At 63.7% G+C, this 15,299-nt stretch overlaps 4 protein-coding genes across 4 annotated transcripts; all 4 read left to right on the top strand.

The window, feature by feature from the left end:
• Window positions 1–523: 523 nt before the first annotated feature.
• LINJ_22_1080 (conserved hypothetical protein) lies at window positions 524–3,736 on the top strand (the record flags this gene model as incomplete). Its single annotated transcript, XM_003392449.1, has 1 exon — window positions 524–3,736. The coding sequence occupies one exon, from the start codon at window positions 524–526 to the stop codon at window positions 3,734–3,736; it is 3,213 nt and encodes a 1,070-aa protein (XP_003392497.1).
• Window positions 3,737–4,832: 1,096 nt separating this feature from the next.
• On the top strand, window positions 4,833–6,191 carry LINJ_22_1070 (conserved hypothetical protein; the record flags this gene model as incomplete). The annotated part of the gene is made up of 1 exon (XM_003392448.1): window positions 4,833–6,191. One exon carries the CDS (start codon window positions 4,833–4,835, stop codon window positions 6,189–6,191), a length of 1,359 nt encoding a protein of 452 aa, XP_003392496.1.
• A 2,205-nt stretch (window positions 6,192–8,396) lies between these two features.
• LINJ_22_1060 (putative translation initiation factor IF-2) lies at window positions 8,397–10,724 on the top strand (the record flags this gene model as incomplete). Its single annotated transcript, XM_001465599.1, has 1 exon — window positions 8,397–10,724. The coding sequence occupies one exon, from the start codon at window positions 8,397–8,399 to the stop codon at window positions 10,722–10,724; it is 2,328 nt and encodes a 775-aa protein (XP_001465636.1).
• Window positions 10,725–11,964: 1,240 nt separating this feature from the next.
• LINJ_22_1050 (conserved hypothetical protein) lies at window positions 11,965–14,877 on the top strand (the record flags this gene model as incomplete). The annotated part of the gene is made up of 1 exon (XM_001465598.2): window positions 11,965–14,877. The coding sequence occupies one exon, from the start codon at window positions 11,965–11,967 to the stop codon at window positions 14,875–14,877; it is 2,913 nt and encodes a 970-aa protein (XP_001465635.2).
• Between the last annotated feature and the right edge of the window lie 422 nt (window positions 14,878–15,299).

Genomic DNA, 15,299 nt, shown 5'->3' with positions numbered 1-15,299 from the left:
ACCCCCCTTCCCCTCTCTCGAGGCCTCCTCTCCTATATCCTTATGTTCTTCCTGCAGGTGATTCACGATGCAAGATGGTGGTGCTGCTGCCTGGAGCGCCCTTCCCCAGCGCCGCGTCTCCGTCCCTCCCTCGTTGCGGCCGTCGCACTTCTCTGTCTTCCCCATCGAAAAGGGGTCTCTCTCTCTCGTTGGCGCCCTGCGGCACCACACCAAATCGACGGATAGACGCGCGCACACAATCGCAAGCCGTTCGCGCGCCCATCCGCGTCCTCGGGCTCACAGTGCACTGCTCCGTTTTTGTGCGCGAGCTCGACCTCGGCCACCGGTGAAGACAGAGTTCAGATCGGCTAGCGTCACGTAACCTGCCATACAGGGCCCACTCCTCTCGTCGTCCTCCCCCCCCTCCTCCAACCCCACGCTTCCTTCCCTCACTGCCACTGCTGCACGGCAGCCTGCCTCACCAGCGCCACAGCTGATTCCCACATCAGATAGCTTCACCACGAAGTGGAGCATTGCAGAAACGATGTTGATGTCGCAGTCGCTCTCCACGTACTCGCTCGTGCAGTGCGTCGTCTCTGCGGCGCAGTTCACCTCTGGCGAGATCAGCTTCTACGACACCTACGCCGAGCTGACCGCTGCCGATGCAGACGGCAACAGTACGTCCCCACTGCGCGTGGCGTACGACGTGCTGGAGCACTTTCGCATTGTGCGGGCGCAAGGGGTGATGCGGCTGACGCTGCCGCGCGGAATCGTGCGACGATGGGCAGCGCATAACACATTTGAGACGCAGCTGGACGAGTACGAGGGCAACAGGGCCGAGGCAGGCGCCGTCTCTGGTCAGACGACGGCCTCGACAGTTGTGCTGTTTCTGCAGCTTGGCGTCGAGGACATGGCCGCTTTTATGCGGTCTATCGCGCCTCTCATCGCGGCCAGTCGGCGCACCAGATCCGTGTCGCGCATCTCCGTGACGGAGCCGCTGCCGGTGTACGGGGTGCCGCTGGTGGACCCCGCGGCGAGCGTGCCGACGGATGCGGCAACCTCGCCCCGGACGACGTCAACCTCATCGGCGAACTCTCAAAAGGAGGTGGCAGAGATCGATTCGGCGGGCGGTGAGAACAGTGCGGCGCCAGTGTGCAGCCGCCGGCACGATCGGCGCCAGTGGCAGAGGCGAGGCGAGAGGGACACGGCTCACTGCACACCGTCTTGCACTGGCGACGGTGCCGAGGAGAGAAGAGGATGCGCGTCTGCTAAGCACTCCGAAGCGCGACGCATCACCGCGGCCTCCAGGGATGCCGCACTTCGCGCACCGGAAACCGTAGCCGAGCTACTGGGTGGCGACAGCGACGGCAGTGCAGCAGGGGTGGCTGAGGCAGAGGCGCACGATGATGCTGTGCAATCCCTCTCAGGTAGTCCCGCGGCGCCAGCGGGTGGCGAGGAAGAAGGAGGGGGCATCGCGAGCCAAACCTCTCGCGTGGCCGGCGCGCTTGGCATCACCGCCACCGCCACCACAGGGGCTACAGCGCAGGTCGATCGACGGCCTCCATCACCGAAGCACCGGCAATCACAACAGGCGACCCCATCACGGCTCGCCAACACGCTGGAGGGCGTGGCAGAAGAACTGGCAGAGCTGATGGAGGAGGCAGAGCAACCGGACCACTGTCGCGGCGGCCGCGGCGAACCTCTCCATCGCCGCCGACCGACCGTAGCGGCGGCCATGACGGCGGTGCGGCGCGCGGGCCAGAATCAGGCGTCTCGATGTACGCATCGACAGTCGCTGCCCATCGTCGCCTCGTCTGCGGCCCCTTCGATGTGCCCGTCATTGAAGTCCACCGTATCAGAGGCGCATTTGTTGAGCCCCTCCGCAGCTGCGGTGAAGCCGCAGTGCGAGGTGAATGGGGTGCACACTGCGGCTGCAGCACACGGCGGCCCTGTGGTGGAGAATCGGCGATCTACTCAGCAGCCGATGGACACGGCAGTTCACGTGCAAGGACGGTTCTCGGCTCGAGTCTTCCGCAACGGTGGCAGCGGCGCGCACCTATGTGCTTCCGAAGTCTCCTTCGTGGCTGAGGCCGAGCTGCCACGACTCGCGACACATGACGCGTGTGATGACCGCGCAGAAACACAGGAGGGTCACGCGATGCCGTCACCAGCACCGGAAGAGACGCGCGACGGCGTCGATAAAGCGGCGGCCGCCTCTGGTTCTGCTGCCTGCGATGTCCGCGGGGTGAGGCCTGTCGGTGATGGCTGGACCGGGCCTGAGATTCAGTGGGCAGCTCTGCGCGCAAGCACGGCCACCCACGCCTTTTCGAATGCGGGCAAGGATGGATGCAGAGACGATGCCTGTACCGCGCCGGCGCCCACGCCCACCCGGCAGTCCTCACGCTCCTCTAGCGCTGCGTCGTCGGTCAAGCTTGGAGACATGCTGGCGGTTCCCGGCGCCGTCCACGAGCCGGGTCGTGCTGCAGCGGGCGTCATTGAACCGTCGCGGCGTATTGTGCAGTTCCGCGGTGACGGTGCGGGTGCGGTGCTGCTCAAGTCGTCGCTACCGTACGCACGCAACAGCGGTGCGGCTGACGTGGTGGCGTACCTGCGAGAGTTGTTCCCAGTAGAGGACACCGTGCCAAAACCCACGCGGCAGCGCCGCAAAGCACAGGCAGCCCCTGCCGCGGGCTCTGTGAGAGGACTCTCCGCATTTCGGCGGTGTAGACGCGCGCCGGCTCGGAGAGCTGTCACCCGCACTGCCTCGGCCACGGGCGCTGCTGCTTCTAATCTCGTCTTTACTGGCGCACCCGACAAGGCCGCGGACGGCGCGACAGCGCCTCAGCTGCCCGTCAAGGCCGCCCCATCACCACCGCTGTCTTTACCAACAAAGTTGAGTGACAAGATCGGCGCTGCTGCAGCCACGCGCGCGACTGCCCAAAGGCGACGTCGCTCCCCCACTGTAGGCGCTCTGGGGACCGCGAAGAAGAGGGCCAAGGGGAGCACTGCCGCTGCCGAGGACCCCTCAGACAACGGTATGGATGCTGCAGTGGACGCAGAGAAAAACACGGAAGCCACAGCGGGTGGTGGCGCTTGTGGAAATGGCGCTGCAGCGTGTCTCACCACGCCACTGCAGCCGGAGGCGTGCTCTGCTGTCTCGGTGCCGCACCGTGTCACCGTCTCCGTCCGTGACGCAGATGCACTGGGGCTTGTCCAAGCGACGCTGCCTCTGCGCAGCGCCGCCTCGGCTGCAAAGCCGAGCGCGGTGGTGTCCGCGTTCGCGACCGCCGCGGAAGAGGAGGAGGCTGCCTACGCAGCCGTTGAAGAGGGGGCGGCTGCCGCGGCATTGGACGGCGATGCGGCCAAGCTGGCTGGGGGCCTCATCAGGGGCCCTAGCACGGAGGCTAGCAGTCTTGAAGTGCCTCGCGATGCGGAGCACCGCCGGGGCACCCAACTACCGCGGGCTCAGCTCGTCGTGCACGAGTTGGCGCCGCCGGCTGAATGTGCCGATGGCACTTCGCGCCACTACACCGCAGGAGTGACAACAGACCATCGCGACAAGAATGGCGGCCGCTCCAGTATCAGTAGCAGCCAGGCCACGTGCCCACTACTCTACTGCCGCGAGTCCCGCAAGGAGCGCAGTCGGCGTGTGCTACGTTACATGAATCTCATCTCGCAGAGCATCGCCGCCGTGCACGAGATGCACGACGCGCTGCGCGGGCTGCTCCTTCTCATGATGGAGGAAAATCAGCTCTAGAGTCTGGTTGCCACATGGAGGACAAGAGGCCGGGGCCCAGTCTCACGTTCTTAAGGCACCAGCAAACGTGTATGCCCAAGTCTGTCTCGGCGGTCGTGAAGAGATGGCCAGGTCGGACGGGACCTACCCGCGAATCGAACTGTTGCAGTGCCACACTGTGTGTTGCGGCGGCGCTGACGGATATGATGCCGCTCTCACCTCTTTCGACTTTCCGCAGCCACTGATTCAGGTATGCCCTTCCTTCCCTCCACAGGCTTTCCTCTCGTAGATACGTTGTCCAAAGGCGCGCTCAGACAGACCCGTCGTGTTGGCCAAGGAGGGAGGAGGGGGGGGCGGACATGCTGTCTGCTGACGTCGGCTTGTGCTGTTCGTCCTCGCGGGCTTGTGCGCAGCCACTGCCGCATCAGCATCGTAACCGATTTCTTCTGCTGCTACCACTGCTACCGCGTAAGCTGCACACATATGAAAAACAGGCGAACAAAAAGGAAAGGGGGGAGAGAAGGCGGAGGAGTGCATCAGCATGCGAGAGGACACGTACACACCCATGAGCACATACTCAACCGCCGCTGATGGATCACGTTCCTCCGTCGCCGCTGCGTGCTTTCTGTTACTCGAGAGCGCATTTTCTTGTGCGCATGCTGAACGACGCGAGCGGCTCTCAGGCACCAGCGAGCGTGCCTTGTGTGACGCTATACATGCGTGCGCGCACACGCCCATAAATAGGAGAAAAGCGGAGGGGAGGTACCGCTGGCGTTGCTTATCATCGTTTCTCTGCTCTCAAACCACTGACCTGTTCCTTGTCCCTTGAATCGCTTGTCTTCTCTATGCCAAGGGAAAGTGCCCACTGCATCAACGCGGCAGCGGGTTTGCACAGGGGGCGCGAGCCGCGAGCAGTGCAGACAGCCACACGCACACGCACACGCACACGCACGTACAAACACCATTACACGTCGACTACACGTGCCCCATCATATCGTTCGTCTTCCTCAGGAAAAGAAAGCGTGCCTGAGGAGCCTTTCGCCTCTTTTCGAGCATCTCGTTCCACTTCACGCCCCTCCTTGCTGCCTCTCATCCGGAGCTCAAGCACACGGCAGCCATGTTTACCCAGATTAGCAATGCACACACAGAGGTGGTGACCTCTCTTGTGTTTTCGCCCCACGTCGTCACGACTGGCGAGGGAGGTCTGCTCTGCTCCACCTCTGGCGATGACACAACGGCGCTGTGGGACCTGCGAGCCGGCCCCGGGGCGTCGCAGCGGGCCGCGCACCTCACCGGTCACCACGTCGGCCCTGTGAACCATGCACTTTTTCACCCATCCAATGCGTACACGTTGCTGACGGCGTCCGATGATCGAAGCATCGGCTGCTGGGATCTGCGCCGTCCAGATCGAGTCGTAGGCACGGTATCCGGCTTTCAGGAAGGCGTGAACAAGATGCTGTGGCTGCCAGTCACGTCGGACGGCTGCAGAGGCACTGGTGGCAGCAGCAGCGGCGGCGGCTGGAGGGTAGTGAGCGCCTGCGATGACGGCCACGTGTACATCCACGCACTCTCACTGTCCAACAGCGGCTCCGAGAGCGTTACTGTCGCTGACACTGCTCCTGTCCCGCAGGTGGGCGCGCTTGTGGACAAGTTTCGTGTGTCGACGAGCACTGTGAATGATATCGTGCTCGCACCAAACTCTATATCGATCCTCATCACCGCCTCGGAGGATTGCGCACTGCGGTCGTGGTCGTTACGGCACGCGCAGCAGATGACCAACACGTCAGTAGGGTTGATGGAAGACCGCCTGCTCGCCACTCTTGACGAGTTTGAGAACCCCGTGAACCACGTCGTGGTGGTGCCCAGTGGGCTCATGGCGCCGGTGGAGAGCCGGGCAGCTGGCGAGGGCCCGGAGAGCGGCAGCAGCAGAAGCCTGGATGGCGCTGCTGGTGACGCAGAGGAATGCGCAGACGCGGCTTCGGCCTCCACAGGCTTTCCTCGCGCATATCAGCAAGTACACGGTGGAGACGTTGTCGAGGACGCCGAGGCGGGGAGCGACACTGGTAGCAGCGCAGGGGCACGACAGCCGCGAAGGGCTACGGACATCTCTGAGGCTGCTGGGACCGGCTGCTGGCTGCTCGCCGCGTGCTCTGAGTGCGTCTTTGGTGTCGACTTTGCGCTGCGCATCGGCGAGTTCGGCACCGGAGCCCGCGCGTTTGTGGGTCATCAGGACTACGTGCGCGGACTTGAATTCACGAGCGAGGGCAAGCTGCTGACCGTATCGGACGACAGCACGGCCATCGAGTGGGACCTTGCCACAACGGACCCCATACGGCAGGTAAAGCTGCACGACGGTCTCGTCATGTCATCGGCGGTGTCGCCCTCGCGCGACTTGCTCGCCACCGGCACTGACCGCGGAGAACTTCGTGTGTGGCGCCTGCCGTTTGCGACGGAGCGGATTGGTGGCTCGCCGTGATACCGCGCAGCCGCATCGCAGGCGCACATGCGCACACATCCACGCATGCGCCCTCCCGTTTGATTCGTGTTTTACTGCACCCTCCCTGAAGACGGCCGGACGCACGCCTCAGCGCGCGGCACCACGGGGTCCAGCACCCCTTCCACTCTGTGTGCGGAGGCCACGCAGCCCCCCTTATCCCTGCCACTGCCGGCCGGCGTGTGGTGGGGACAGGGCCAGGCACCCGTGTCGTGGGGGAGGTGGATGCAATGAATCACTGCTGATGTCGGCGGCGACGTCGTGGACGGTGTTACGTGGGCGATACCTGCGACCGTGAGCACGCTTGCACGGCCCATATGAGGGGCAGAGTGGCAGCGTGACTCGAGCGTATCCCACCCCTTCGCCATGACTGCCTCCCGGTGGGGAGTCTGGGCCACGGCGAGAGATGCGCCAGGTGGTGGCCAGCCCAATGGGGGAGCGGCTGTGGGGCGACGTGCGAAGCGGTGAGGGGGGCGGGTGGGGGTTGAGGGGCCGAGCGCATGCGGAGCCGACTGCGTCGGCGCATTTGCTGCCGCGTGCGCGCGTGTGTGCGTGTGCGGCCGCTTCGCACCACGCGACGGTGCCTGTGACGGGGCCATCGCCGGGGGAGGGGAGAGGGGGCGGAGAGTGGTGGAGTGGAGCTGCGGACATGTTGTGTGGCAGAGAGGGGGGCTTGTGGAGAGAATAGACTGCGTATTGACGAGAAGCTAAGCGGATTAATTAAGCGAATGCAGCTTGCGGATACGGAGAGGAGGTCATCCAGAGGGATGAGGGGAGAGGGCCGGTGTGAGTGTCCATATTGTGGCATCGGTCCGTGATCGCCGGAGGCGCTTCCGACGCACGCGCTCTCTCCGGCACGCGAATATAGACCTCTTCTCCATGAGGTTCTCACCTCACGTGCCGTTCTGCCGCATCCACCTTTTTCGCCTCACATATCGCTGCCGACGGACGGGTACACACGCGTACATATACGGAGGTGTCGTCGACAAGAAGACTCTGCGTGCACCCAAGTCAGTGGAAGCCTAAAGGTGCGAAGGCTTTGGCGGAGGAGTGGCTGATAGAGAGACACACAGATACGTGTAGACAGACGTACTTGAACGTCGCGTTGGCATTTTTTTTTAAACCTGTACGACCGATCGCGTGCTTCGATGCATGTCGGCGTTTGTGTCGTGGCGCGGCTGACAAGGGTGCCTTACGCCCACGTGTTCGGCGCACCCAGCTCTTCGGCCTCCTATGACGTGTACCTCTCCAGCGGAGATCTTATGCAACGCTCTTCCTATCCCCTCCATCGCTTCCCTTTTCTTGCCCTCTTGACATCCGTACACGTTCGTCGGTGCTGCTCTTCGCACGTACCACCACTACCACCACCATTATCACGGTGGCACATGCCGGGAGCCGCACAAGCACACACGCACATCAAACAACGAAACGTAAAGCGAATAAGAGAAGCCAGAAAACAAAGGCGGTATAATCAGCAACAGCACGCGCGTGCCTCCCCCTTCCCTCCGCCCTCTGTGTGTCTGTCTTTCTCTGTACCTACTCGACAGCTCAGGTGCTTCGTCCATACACTGCCTTCCGGCTTCGCCGTTTGTGTGTGTGTGAGCCCCTCCCTTCCTCCCTCCCTCTCCGCTCTCTCCGTGTGTGTGTGTGTGTGTGCGACTGCCCGCTGTGTAGAGGCGCTTCATCGCGTTCTCCACGGCCGTGCGTCGTGGGGAGGAGGGGTATCATCGGCTGTTTCGTTTCTTGTGGTTTCCGCGCCTCCGACCCTCGTTCACATACACAGCCACACCTCGCCTTTTTTTCACAGAGCACATCTCCGTTGACGACCACGTAGGGTCCTTCACCCACCCATCACACACACACACACATTCATCACAGAGAGAGACGGGAGGTGACCTCGACGCTGCTGCGTAGTTCAAACTGCCGGCGCCGTCTGGCACCCGCCCTCTCTCCAAATCTCCTTCCACCGGTCGCGTCAGAATGTGGCGTAGCTCCTCCCTTTACCATCAGTTCACGAGCGGGGTGGTCACCGTGTATCACCTACCGGCCGCCGTTGCGGCCGTTGAGGGCAACACTGCTGGGCGACTGGCGCGCTCTCGGCTGATCTCGGTCGCACCATCAGGGCTGCCTTCATTCGCAGAGTACCGCCTTTCGTGCAACAGCGGCGGTGGTAGCCGCAGTAGCAGCATGGCGTCGGCAGCAATGGTGGCGTCTGCGCTGCGCACGGCTCGCCGCTACCAGTCGCAGAGCAGCCGCGTGCGACCATCGCTGCAGTGGCAGGACGGCCAGGTGGACCCGCGCTTCTCGTCGGAGGGTAACATGCGTCGGCTGAACCCAGAGACGATGCCGCACTTTGTAAAGGCGACCATCCAGAAGGATCGACGCGAGATGGGGCTGGGCGAGGTGTTCGACTGGGTGGAGTTCGCGAAAGACGCCATCTACATCCCGACCCGGTCTGGCCCGCTCTGGGTCGGCAGCGACGACCCGCGCGCGTCGAAGTTTGTGCGGCGGCGGGAGAAGATGAAGCGGCAGCCGCTGCAGCGGACGCGGCAGAAGCCAGGGACGGACCAAGCCAAGGCGCTCGAGGACCATCCCCTCCGCGAGTACTTCACGACACCGTCCAACCTGCACGACCCAATGAGCGTCGCAACGGGCCTGCACCGTGCCGGGATGATCCGCGAATATGACATCAAGCACACAGCGTCGAAGATCGAATACTTGCCACGGCCGCCGATCGTGTCTATAATGGGCCATGTCGACCATGGCAAGACGACGCTGCTGGATCACCTGCGCCACACGAACGTGGCGGCGGGAGAGGCGGGCGGCATCACACAGAATGTTGGCGCCTTTCAGGTGAAGACGCCAGACGGGCACATCATCACCTTCATCGACACACCCGGCCACGCCGCCTTCACGGCGATGCGAGAGGTCGGCGCCACGACAAACGACTTGATCGTCCTCATCGTCTCCGCCGTGGACGGGGTGCAGCCGCAGACGCGCGAGGTCATCGAGCTGGCGCAGCGCAAAGGCACGCCGATGGTGGTCGCCGTTACAAAGATCGACCGGCAGCCCGACTGCGACTACGTGAAGGACCAGCTGGTCGCAAATGGCGTGGAGCTGGAGGAGAAGGGCGGCGACGTGCAGCTCGTCAAGATCTGCGCCAAAGATGGCCGCGGCATCCCTGAGCTGCTCGAGGCACTGCATCTGCAGGCGGAACTGTGCGAGGTGGCGACGCCCACCCCGTCTCGCGCCGAGCTGTACGTTCTGGAGTCGCGCAACTTGGGCGTCAGCGAGGTGGCGGCGGTTGTGCGCTGCGGCACGGTGAAGCCCGGGCAGGTCTTTGTCACAGGCACCGTCTACGGTACGGTGAAGCGGATCCTGGACGACCACGGCGCCACGCTCGACGAGGCGAGGCCGTCGATACCGGTCGTGCTGCACGGCTTTCGTGTGCCGCCGAAGCCAGGGTCGGTGATGATGCAGGTGAGCAGCGAGAAGCACGCCGAAAAGTTCAGCTACTTCATGCGTGAAGTGTACACCGTCGAGGGCAACCGTGAGAACTACTTGCAGATTCTCAACCAAGAACGACAGGGTCTCATTCACGGCCGGAAGCCTGACAACAATATAGTGCGCGCATACAGCACCCAGGCGTTCATCCTCTCCTGTAAGGCCGCCACGTTCGGAATGCTGCAGGCGTTGCTAAAGACCATCTACGAGTTGCCGCGACTCGAGGGTGTCTCTCTGGACATCCGCATCACCGAGGTTGGTGGGCTGAAGGACTCGGACCTGATCCTGACGGGATCGTCCGGCCAGCCCGGCTGCGTCCTGCTCTTCGGCGACTGCAAGGACTCCTTCTCTCTAGACGTACCAGTCAACGTGCGGGTGTTGCGGTTCAACGTGTTGTACCACGGCATCGATGAGCTGAAGCAGGTGCTCGTCGACTCCCTGCCAAAGGTGAAGAAGACGCGCATCATGGCGACAGCGGAGTGCCTGCAGACCTTCAAGGCCTCCCAGGCAGGTCGAACCGGTAATGCCGGTGGCATGAGGGTCACAAGGGGCACGCTCGACGCGGCCCACCTTACCTTTCGCGTGTTGCGGCGACCGCAGGACTTGAAGGCAAGGCTGGCAGCGGCAGCGAGCGGCACCAAGATGAGCCCGTCCGGCGGCGACGCCGCAGCCGCGGCTGACGACGGGGCGCGGGAGGTTGTGTACGAGGGCCAGCTGAAGGAGCTGCGCCGCTTCAAAGAACTTGTACCGACCGTAGAGACGGGCCTGGAGTGTGGCGTCGTGTTGCACGACGACTTCAGCTTCCGCGTCGGGGACGTGCTGGAGCAGGTTGAGGAGTACGAGGAGAACCGCGACGTCGACGAGGAGTACGAGGCAGCGGAGAGGCGCGAGAAGATTCTGCGCGAGACGGCCGAGATGCAGGCGCGCATGGAGGAGGCGGAGCGGAAGGCCGTCGTGGAGGCAGTGGGCAGCACAGAGCTGCATGAGAAGCTAAAGGCCGTGACCAATTAGAGCTGCACGTGGGCTCGGGATGGGGTGGGAGAGGAAGGCTGATGTGAGCAGCCAAGGGGTCGACGACGACGAAGGGCATCTCATGAGCGAGCGAGGTGCACACATGCCTGTTTCGCTTCCATCCCTTTCGTGCACGCAGTTGTGGTGGCGTTGACTTCTCGTTCAGCGAAGGCGCGCGCGGTGGCGTGGATGGTCGGTTGCGCGCTTTCACCATCGCAGCCAGCCCCCGCTGGTTTCGTCTCCCTCCCGTCTCGCTCTTGTGCTGACATACACGAAGACGCAGTCCACATGTCCATGCGGATCTTCTTGTCCTTCCTTGGTGCTTCTCCCCCTTGAATGCGCGCGGGTGGGTGCTTGTGCGGGTGCGCCCCACCGCTCTGCCGTCGTGCGCGCGCTGTCGCGCCGCCTTCTCGTCGTCACTCTCGCTCTCTCCCCCCTTGATCTCTTACAGATCGCTTCGAGTGCTTTCACGTTCTCTCATGGGCGTTTGTGTGTGCTGGCGGGTGCGTGCGGTCCTTCTCTCGCCACTCGACTGCGTTTCCCGACACTCCTCGGTGTCCTTGCTGAGATGCTAAACACTTACAGATTCAAGCTCACTCTCCCTTTAACCGTTATCTTCTCTCGCATGTGCCCGCTTGCGCATCCGCGGGCGTGCACGCGTGCATCCTTGCTACTCTTTCGCGTCTCATGTGCGGTGATGGGCAAAGATGATGGCGATATGCTTGTGTGCGCGTGCGTGTGCGTACCCCCCGGCGGGGAGGTCGTGGCTGTCGTTGCGGCGGCGCAGCCCCGGGGCAAGCGCATAAGAGTGGCGATGACCACCACTTGCTCGGCACGAGGCTTACTTCAGTCTTCACGCACGCGAGCGCGCACCGGCGGCCTCCGCAAGGCTCCTCTCTCCATCTTGTTCCCTCTTCACTTCCTTCTTCCGCCTGCGTCCCCTTCTCGTTCTCGCGCGTTCTTTGTTTTGCACGTCGATCCGGAGAAGAGGCAGAGTCGCTGGCGATGTCTCCACGCCCGCCGCCACAATTGAGTCGCCGCTTCTGTGTCCCCCCCTCCCCCTCTCTCCCCTCACCACCGATAAGCAGGCGGGTAAGCAACGGTAGAGCGATTCAAGCACACACCTCTGCTGGCGCACACGCGCTCACCTGTTGACCGACGGCCTGATTCGGCGTCACAGAGGGCGTTAACTCAGAAGAACGGGAGTGGACGGAGAGGTAACTCACTGTGTTTCGAGCGTATGCGGCGAGACGCATGGATGGCGCTGCCGTCCTGTCGCGAGGCGGCTGCCGCGGCCTCCTCGTTCTGCGCCGCAGCTGCGGTGCCATTGCGCCAGCAGCGCCGTCAGCGTTGGACGGGGGCGCCCGCGTCAGTGACGACAGCGGCTCCCCTTCTGAATCCAAGCATACACAGCAGTGATTCTTCTCGGCGACCACCCCGCAGCACGACGGTCGTCACACCGCTGCGAGTCTTGCAGTGCATCTGCGCGCGGCCACACCGCGACGGCGTCAGCCGCACCGCCTTCTCCTGCGTTCACGCGCAGCAGCGATGCTGCGCCACCACCGCCACCACCCCTGACGGCGACAGTGCCGGCCCGTCTGCCACAAGCGCAGAGGAGTTTGAGAAGGTATTTTTCGACTACCCAGTGGCAGAGCGGCTCGCCGCGCTCACCGTGGCCAGGCATGAGGTCGGCCATTGCACTGAGTCGACAGCGGCGGCTGGGACGTCAGCCACGAGTACGTCGTGGCTGTACATGCCCATGAAGGATTTTGTGAAGAAGATGTCGCCCCTCACCCGCGACGACATGTTTCGGCGAAATCTGGATGCTCTGGAGTGGATTACGCAGTCCAAGCTGCTACAACTCGTGAACGAGGGCGGCGAGGTGATCCGGCTGGAGTCGCTGCGCGCGTACCCGACTGGTGCGGGGCGCGTCAGCCAGAGCGAAGCTGCTCACCCTGCACTTTACAACGGTCTTGTGCACGTCCGCACGACCGTCCCTGCGGCATGGCTGCTCCAGGCAGGAGGGGGCGCGGGCAGCGTGCCAGAGATGAAGAGGCCGTGCTCGCAGCTGACCCATTCGACACCTTCAGGCTGTAGCGTGGCCGGTGCTGCTTCAACGGTAACCGAACCGCCCTTTACGCCGGACGAGCCGCACGACGGAAAAGACGCCGCCGCTGCGCTCTGCACCGCGGAACGAGAGGCGATCATCAGGGAAGCTCTCCTGCGAGCCCTTCGAAATTGGGACGCCGCCATGCAGCAGCGCCGCGAACGCGCCGCTTCGGCGACCTCTGACCCCGCCCCAAACCTGCCTCGATACACTCATCTCACCACCGTGTACAACGCGATCCTCTGCGAAGCCGCTGCTACGACGAGCGCGAGTGGCGAGGACACAGAGGTAGAGGTGGCGCCAAATCTCCTGACTCCGACTGCAAGGTACATCCTGAAGCGGCTCCGGATGAGCACTCTTGAGTCCATCGTCGACAACATCGGGGTCGTCGTCACCGTGGGTAACACGGCGAGCGCGAGCGCGCAGGCACCGAACGGGTACCCGGCCATGTCATCGAGGCCGATATGGGTGGTGCGGGGAACGACCCGCAACCCAGTCACGTTCGTCGCGCTGCGCTACTCAACAGACGCGTCACCGCCACGCTTTCGCTACGTGCAACCGCGCATGACGGTCGCCACGCGCGCGAACAACTACGGCGGCTGGGGGTCGGAAAGCGTGGTGCCGACCAAGGCGGACGTGTACGAGATCCTCAAATACGTCCCCGTGAACTGGGGCTCCATCGGCAATCTCAACCTCCCGCCCGAGGTGAAGAAGAGGCACATACGCACGTCGTCGACGTTAGTGTGGTTCCGCCGGCAGCCGTTCTACTTTGAAGTGCGGGACATGAACGGAACGGTGGAGCTGCGGCGCAGCATCGTCCTCCACCCCGAGGTGCACGGCATGACGAAGGAAGAGGCGTGGGAGGTGCTGGAGCTGCAGCTGGCGACTGGGGAGGCGAACAGTCTCGTGCCGCTCGGCGTCGACGGCGCCCCCTTGCGGCCGACGGAGAGAGCCTTCGACCGCAGCGTCACCAAGTTCGTGTACCGGGTGTGTCCGACGTACTTTGCCCCGCTCTCGCTCACCATGCAGCGCTACGTGAAGAAGAACCTTACGGAGCCGATGCTCATGGCCTTTGTGCGGCGCTTCCCGCAGGACTTCGAGGTGCTCACGTCACGCTACAGTGACATACCGCTGGTCCGGCGTCGCGCCGGTGCCGACAGCGCGCGCTGGATTAGCGACTTTGTGGCGGACCTGGAGAGGTACCCGGAGGACGTCCGCGCCATCCTGATTCTCTGCAACTCCGTATGCGCCGCGTGGGATCGACCAGAGTACATCTACGTGCGGCTCTCACCGACGGAGCAGGAGGTTGTGGGTGGGTATGCTGGGATGCAGGTGGTCCTGAGTCGCCACCCGGCGGTCTTTCGTGTGGGCCGGCACTTTGTGTGCCGCGCCGACCCGTCGAATCCGCTGGCACAGCGAGAGGCAGAGCCGGCCGTCGATGACGTGACAACTATTTCCCCCATTCATGAGGAGAACCCGTACCACAGCCCGAAGGAACTGGCGCTGGTCTTCCACTATGTCATGCCCGAGGATGAGGCGTGCACGGCTGCGTACCTCGTGGACTGCTCCAGCCCGGCAATGCGGGCTGTCCTACCGCCGCGCCTAGTGACGATTGTGCAGCTGTTCCCAAAGATGTTTGCGTGCACGGAGACGTCGCCAGGGGTGTACTCGATTCGCAAGGTGAAGCAGCCGGTTCGCAGGGCGGCCCACGGCGCCGCTGGCGCGGCGAGGGACGGCCGCGGCACCGGCGACGACGCTCCCGCACTTGAAGGCAGCCGCTGCAGCGCGGAAAAGGACGCAATTCAGATGCTGGAGGACGAGCTTGCCGACGAGGACCACATGACGCGCGAGGAGGTCGTGCAGGCGGTGCGCATGCTCATCCCCGAGTCGGGGGTCGAGGCGCCGCAGCTGCTGCTGTGGGCGTCGATGAGCGTGCAGCGGGCGGCGAACGAATACTTTGGCGGCCTCTTGCGGCTTGTTGAGGCGCATCCGGGGCAGTTCCGCGTTGTCACGAACGAGCACACCAAGAAGGTTTACAGAAAGTGAAAAGACGGCCGGCGCGCCGTGTGCGGTGCTGCAGACCAGGCGATGGTGAGTAGGTGTGTGTGTGTGTATTATGTTGTGTGTGAGGATGGAAGCCGGTGCTTGCTCGGCGCTCATGGGCGCGCGCGTCCATGACTGTTGTCATCGCTATAACACATTTGCATAAGCAGAGAAAAGGGGGGGGGTCGGAAACAAAGGGCGGCGGGGTTTCCCACCGCGCACGGCCCCCGCCGCCGGGGAAAGTAGGGGGGGGGGGGCTGCCTTTGCGCGTGCGCCCCTTTCCCGCCCTACCGCTTGAAGCCGCGGCGCCTTCGCGCGTGCCCCTCTTTCACACCGCTCGCTTGCCCCGCCCTTACCACAAAACGCCGCCGCCCTGCCCCCGGCCAAATCGTCCCGCCCCCAGGGCCCAAGGGGGTGGGCGCCCC

Source organism: Leishmania infantum, chromosome 22 (assembly GCF_000002875.2).
Source record: "Leishmania infantum JPCM5 genome chromosome 22".
Taxonomy (NCBI): domain Eukaryota; phylum Euglenozoa; class Kinetoplastea; order Trypanosomatida; family Trypanosomatidae; genus Leishmania; species Leishmania infantum.
This window is presented reverse-complemented; position numbering and strand designations above follow the sequence as displayed.